This window comes from Calidris pugnax, unplaced genomic scaffold (genome assembly GCF_001431845.1).
Source record: "Calidris pugnax isolate Ruff unplaced genomic scaffold, ASM143184v1 scaffold1, whole genome shotgun sequence".
NCBI classification, from domain to species: domain Eukaryota; kingdom Metazoa; phylum Chordata; class Aves; order Charadriiformes; family Scolopacidae; genus Calidris; species Calidris pugnax.
The window spans coordinates 12,259,954-12,267,116 of NW_015090800.1; the positions used below are offsets into that span (position 1 = coordinate 12,259,954).

Consider the following 7,163-nt stretch of genomic DNA (forward strand, 5'->3'; position numbering starts at 1 on the left):
AGAACAAACAGGATAAAATACAAATTTATTTCTGGAAATCTGTCTAAAGCAAAAAGTAATTAAATATCTCTCTATTCTTTGGAGGGCATTTATAACCTTTGTAATTAGTGATTAGAGCTTAGAAACAAATGTTAAGATTCATGTCCTTGCTGTGCCATGATTTATTTCATGTAAGTTCAACCAACAGCCCATCTAGAGTTGCTGGTCAGTGAAAAGGAGAGGAGCCAGCTCCACAGGCACACGGTGCGACCCGCCTCTGCAGCTGCAGCTCTCTGTTAATGAGTAGCTTAGAATAGACATCTCGCTTCCTAAAATGAACTGGGATCTGTAACAACTAATTTGCGTTTGTGGAAGTTTTTAAACTCTTTGCCTCTGTTTTTCTGATCTGTGAAATGAGGACTGCTACTTTGCTGGTCCTTGGTCCCATAGCTACTGGCTTTGCTGCTCATCTCAGCCGCAATCGTTTCACTAAGGTGTGACCTCTTCTTTATTTTTCATCCTTTGCTTTTGTCATATCCATCCACAGTCTTATTTTAGTAAGTCCTGGTGCATGAGTGGGAGAGGAAAAGTCAGAGGAGGGGAGGGTGGACGTGTTGAATCAATGAACCAGTATTGCTCACCCAAAATACATCACCTCTGTTCCTCAGGTGGAGCTCTACAACATTGGAGCTTTTGGGATTGTTTCTTTGCCATGTGCATACAGCACCCGGCTTGGTAGGATCTCTAGTTTGTCACTTTGTCCATGAGGCACAGTGGTATTTCATGGGGTATGATGCTCCGGCCACAGATTTTTGCTTCTCACACCAAGTAAAACCCCGTGTTACTGGTTCCTGTCTGGTGTGAATTAAAATTTGGTTTTCCTTTAATGTTCAGAGTAAGTATTATCTCATTCTCTGCATATTGTATGTGAGCTTTGGCATGCTCACATACAATACCTAATCTGATTTTTACTTTCTAAAAATAGATCTCCCAAGCTCCAGCAAAGAAAGCTGCAGTTTTGCCCTAAGAAAACAAATGAGGCCAGACAAGAGTTTAGTCATAAATCCTTGTACCTGCAGTCTCCGGATGAAAGACTGATAATTTAGTTTAAAATCCTGAGCAAAGCACAAGGCTCCAGATGTCACGAGATGTTGCTATCAATCCGTCCATCTTTGTGAACTGCTGCTGAAGGATTAGTGTTCGTAAATCATTGCCATGAGACCTATCTGAAAGTCTCCTTCCTCAGGCTCTGGAGCCAGAGCTGAGTGCAGCATTTGCATTCATTCCTCCTGCTCCTAGTTGCTGATTAAAAATTAACCCTTTCATACCGTTCGGTGTCCTTAGCCTGATTAGTCTGCAGCAGGGCACATAGGAATTTTAATGAAGTTTGAAATGAGGTGGTCTTTTTGTTGCTGAGTTTCCGATTTTGCCTGTGATTTGGACTTGGCTGAAGTCTCGCAGAGCAGATTGTTGTCAATTATTATAGAAGCCTTGTGTTCCTGAAGCAGAACAACGAGCTGGTTACTAATGACGAACTTGTTCAGCATGATTTTAGCTAAGTGTCTGAAAGGTATGTGGACAGGATGTTCCAAATTGCAAAAAAATCAGTCCAAGAGCTGCGGACAAACTCTTGAAAAGGGCTGCTTCCTAGGGTCACGTACTTCAACTTTGCCCTGAGTATTTTCATGCTTGAAGAGTGTTGCATGTGCGAAAGATTGTTGGGTTAAGCCTTACTTGGTTTGTATTTGGATGTGACTAGTTTGCCCTGAGCATAATTCTTGCCAGTACAGATGGAGCAGTAGCTCTATAATATCATTTACAGACATATGCTTATGATTGAGCTATGGATGTTTCAGTGTTTCTGAGAAGATGTTTAGTGTAATAATTGAATGTGTATTTCAGTGCTTCATCCTACGTAGCCACTAGAAGTAGTTTTCTGTGCTGCTTTAAGATCACAACAGAAGTCTATGCAAGAGTTTGGAAGCAAACCATGTCCACTTCTGAAGCTGAAGAGATTCTCTAAACCCTTCTATGGGTATAATTAATTATTCTTGCTTTGCTTTAAAAACTCAGGAAGTTTGATGGCATTAGCTTATTTAAACATGACTAGAGATGCCAAAGATGTAAGTAACTGTTTTGATGCTGCTTTCTTGCCTGGGCCACTGATTTGTCTGTCTAGGTTGGCTACAGGATGTTTAGGTGAATGTTCAGCCCTAATACAGTTGTTTATGGCTCTAGGAGAAGGTACTTTGCTGTCAGTAAGATGCTCCATGGAAACCATTAACCCTGGCCTGAAAATAGGGGCAGCTGGACAGCAATGTTAGCTGGAAGGCAGTGTACTTCAGCCAAAAGAAGCAAGCAGACTGCTGTCTATTTTCAGCCTTTCATAAAGAAATCAGGCTGTAAAAAGGAATAGATTTGACTTGTCTATAGCTTTTTTCTTTAAAACAAGAACAGGATCCCATCTTCAACTGGAGTCTCAAGATACTGCTGCCAATGCATACTTTTTCCTCAGTGAGGCAACTTGTATCCCAAGTAGGTGGAATGAATTATGTATATCAGCTTTAAGCAATGCTGTATTAGGGAATTTTGCCTTTGTACTTTAGACCAATGTAATGGAAAATTAAATATTAATATGTCCTCAGAACTTTTCTCAAATATTTGTAATATGAGACAGTTAATTTAAGAGGCAGTGAACAGAGATGAAGTTTTTACATTTGTTTTTTTTTATCGTGCAAGTGATTAGAATAGTCCAAGCAATGTAAATTAAATGTTACCGAGAAGGAAAACAGTTGCTAGATAGCAGCTGGGGAAATTTTATTCTGCAGAAGTCTTGGAAATGGGAGCATCTGACATTTATGGGGTTGTAGGATGGTAGTGATATAGGTGGCTGCTGAATGCACACACCCAGTGTTTGAAATGTCACTTGTTTGTCTCTGTGAGTCCAGTATAAAAAATGACAATTGCTTTGTGTGTCTCTTCTGGCAGAGTCTCCTCTGTGACGTGATCCCACACAGGCTTGTGAGAAATGGTTTCATTTGCCCTTCTGACACTTTGTGAGAAGGTGACCTTTATGGTTTTAAGTCTCCAAGAGCCTTGGCTTCCATGATTTTTCCTCTCCTTTCTCTTCTGTCTAGATAGTCCCAGTGTTCCCATACCTTTTCAGGCCAATAATCTCCCAGGAGAAGTGCCACGACGTAGTTTCTATGTACCTCCTGATAGAGAGAGGCAGAAATTGCATTTGCGTGGCTTCTTATTTTTAGTATTTTCTTCTGTCATTGTTCATCCTGTGGAAATACTAGAGGTCTCCCATTGTGGGACAAGGTCTTTGTAGATTACTAAGAGCATTATAAATGCTTTCTGCCAAGTAGAGGTGCCCGCTTAAGCCTGGTTCACATGTTTCCACGTGACTGATCTTCAGTCTCTGAAATATAATGCAAAAAACCCAAAGGCTTAATGCTATGCCTGCCTGCCTGCTTGCACATTTCCTCCTGCCCAACTCTGCCCATTATTCTATGCACTATTGTCTTGTATTTTTGGCTAGATGCAACCTGGAGGTGACATCCCCTCTCTTAGATGCCAGAATTCTAGTAGGTGCTTTGCTCTGTGCTTTTACTATTGTCACTTGTGACCATGTTCAGCACCTGGGGAAACTGTGGAGGAGATGCTGGTCAACACATCCATTGTTGGACCATGGCAGGAGTTTCAAAGGCTTCCTGGCCTAGATGATGACCTGCAAGTTCTCAGTATGCTCTCAAAGGGTGTTTTAATTTGAGGGATCTATGTTTAATTCATCACTATGTAATGGATCAAGACTGTGGCAAAACTTCTGGACTTTTTATCTGCACGTGTACTAGAGGAAAGTTGAACTGAGGAGTTCTTTTGCTCAGTGCACTGTAATTCACAGGTCAAATTCCTGTTCTTGGTACTAGTGGGTCTAAATAGAGTTTTCTAGAAGCTGTGTATGGATGCTTCTGCTCTGAGATAATTTAAATCCTGCACATCTAGCTTCCTTCTCTCTATGTATATATACACCGATGATTATTATGTTGATAAGCTTTCAATTCAGCAGGACTGTTTATTTTTCTCTTTTGAGAAACTGAGATTTGGTGCCTAGATAACAGACTCTCCAGACTTGCTATTATATTAATGAACAGCGATTCCACAGATTTTAACAAAGTGGGCCAAGATTGCCCTTCCTAGAAATGGTAGAAAGCTCTTGTTCTTAACAGCTCTTGTGTGTAAGTGACAAACTAACAATTCATTCAGTTGCTCACAGTCCTGGCTAAATTCAGGGGATTGCTGGTTTTGCTGCAGTTGCAGTATTAACACTACTCTTTAATCATTAAAGGCATTAAATGCTGCTGTCAGCTGCTTCACACACTTAGTGTGCATGAACGTGATCTTTTAATCAGTTCTTGGAGCCATGCATATGCAATACTTATCATTAGATTATAATTAACTGTAATTATGTATGGAGATCAGCCCAAGCCATAAAATGTAAATTTAGATATTTACTATGTTAATAAGAAGATTTGGTGAAGATAAAGGGCTTGATTTTTTTTAGTTTTCACTACCACGATAGTGGGACGGAGTCTTAGGGAAAGTGTTCTTTAAATTAGCATAGCAGCAGTTAACGTCCATATTATGACTTTCTTGCTGCAGATGGCTATAGATGAGATTCAGGCCCAAAAGCTCCTGTCATTCACATAATGAAACACTGCCTCAGAGAAGCTGAGACAGTAGAAAAATGGGTTGTGGGAGCCCTGAGAGGTGAGCTTGTCCACAAGCATGCCAGCAAGTGTTTTGAACTATGTAGAAACATTTGGAATAGTTATTCACCTAAGGAAAATTTTGCAAAAGGTGCAAGTGGGATTTCTGCTGAGGAAAGGAGAGCATTCCCCTTTATTGCAATGCTGCAGTTAAATTCCAGGCACAAGTATTTTTTGTGTGTGCTGTGTACAACTTGGTCGGGATGTGCTGGTCCTGACACCCATAAACAGGGAACCACGTGCTGCCTTGAGCTGCTGTGTTGCTATGCTAACGCTGCAGGTTTCTTCTAAAGGCTTTATTGAGAAAAACAAACCAATTAAGTAATATTGGGAATCATAAAACAAGATTTAATCATTTCTGTGACTAAGGTTCTACATTAGCGTTCAGCTTTTGCTGGGGAGGCAGTTGCTTCTTTTTGTTTGTTTGTTTACGTCTGGGAATCAAGTCTTGCACATTGTGCAAATAATTTAATCTTTATGGCTGTTACTGCTGCATATAAAGTGTTGCTGTGTTGATACCTGCTGGCTAAGTGTGGCAGGAAGGGATACATTTATGTATGTTACTGTTTACTGTATTTAATGGAAATGAAAAGTGAAGTCGTAAATTAGGAAACAACACACTAGAATGATTCTTCCTCGTTTTGGAACAAGAAACCAGTGTTTCAGGATCCTGGTTAATAACAGTCCTGGATACACTGAAACATTCCCCTCTCCCTTTCCCCCTGCTTTGGATTTTTTATATGGAAATGGTCACTGGAAGTCTCAATTTTTGAAAGATTTTTTTGTAATGGTGAGGGGGCTACGAAATGATTTTCAAAGCACTCTTGGACACAGTTCCTGGTACAAGACTATGGAGGGGAACAACAGATGGGGATGGGATGGACAGGAGCTCTGTAGTTAGAACAACTTTTGGATGTCTGACTTCAGTCAGAAACCCTTTTGTGTTTTCTTCCTGAAACCTCTGAGACACTGGAATCTAACTTTACTCACGCAAAATCTTTTTAAAGTTTTAACTGTTTTAAACACTTTCTAAGTTAACTTTTAATTAGCACAAGACAAAGGAATTGCAATGCTTGACTGCGTGACTAAAAATGCTCAGAAGTTAATCAGGTATTTAAACATGCAAATTAAAATTACAGCCTCTAATAACATTACTGTCCTAATTGTGAAGAAAATCAAAACACTTAGCCAGTTTGTTTACTGAGCATATATGTCCGACTCCTGTCACCAGACCCATGGAATCTCTCTTTGCTTGGGAAAAGCGACACGGCACATTATTAGATAATTACATTCAATTGAAAAATGGATATGAAGTGAGTGAAGGAATTTATTATGTTTCCAGACTGGAATTGTATACAGTTTTCTGTGGTTCACGCCACTTGATGTATCAATTATGGTTGCGTATTAGCCTTCTGTATTAACACACTGCTTGACTGTATTCTCTGACTCTTGGCTTGAAGCCCGCAATATCATGCCTGTAAGTGGTGCAGCTCAGAACCCTCACTATAGGACACTTCAGTAGTTTCTCGTTACAAAATGTGGCAAGCAGTGGTAAAAGCATGCCAGAGTCTGGCTTCCCAGCAGGAACATCCCTTCTTTCCTTTCGGTTGTGTCTTAATTAAACCTCGGTGGGATAAATCTCCCCTTACTGCCATGGCTGATGTGGGCATCCGATGGCCTGATGCTCCTTCCATCGCTGGCAGAGCAAGCAGGGGCAGAGGAGTGTTTGCAGAGGATGACGTGTGCCACGTGAGGTTAGAAGGACAGGCAAGCTCTTGTTTTCCTCGTGACTATAGTGAGTGGTTGGAGCAGAACAATTTCTTATGTAGACTTTTATGTAGACCACAACAGTCTTGAAACTGATGATCTCTGTGCCTGCTGGGCTCAGACCAATGTCACTCCTGAAAATGCTTTATCATCCAAAATGCCCCTTGATCAGACCTTTGACAAAGCCTTTGGTTTGAAAACCTGCTGGTCTCCAGCTGGGATAACATAGCATATGTTGGTTTTTGGATCAGTCAAATATTCAGTTGCAACATGTAAAGCAAAATATAGTTCGGAGCAAGAAGTGCAGCAGTGATTGACTGTATGTGCGTCATGTACCGCAAAGTGTTTGTTCTAGGAAAAAACAGAGTCATAGGCTGAAAACTTAAAAATCAGATGTTTTAGTATTAAGACCCTACGTAATTTTGTATTTAGGCTGAGAGGAGCCCTCTCAGACATGCTCATTATAGGAATTATTGCGATTCCTCTGTGATGATTAAAGACGCAAGTACCTAGCACTACTGAAAATCGTGTTGCTTTGGTCCTTATACTTGAATTTTGGAGCATCCAAGGTGGAAGTTGTTGGATAAGAGCTTTTAAAAGAAGGGAACCAGAGAGCATGTTGGCTATTCCCACCCTCCACCCCCT

The 7,163-nt window shown here is 40.6% G+C and overlaps 1 protein-coding gene across 1 annotated transcript in view; it reads left to right on the plus strand.

Moving 5' to 3' along the window:
* The first annotated feature begins 6,404 nt into the window (after window positions 1-6,404).
* Window positions 6,405-7,163, plus strand: part of CHST11 (carbohydrate (chondroitin 4) sulfotransferase 11) — a 99,738-nt gene continuing 98,979 nt past the window's right edge. The window contains exon 1 of the mRNA XM_014937242.1: window positions 6,405-6,505. Coding sequence (XP_014792728.1) covers window positions 6,405-6,505 — 101 coding nt within the window. The remainder of the gene's footprint in view (window positions 6,506-7,163) is intronic.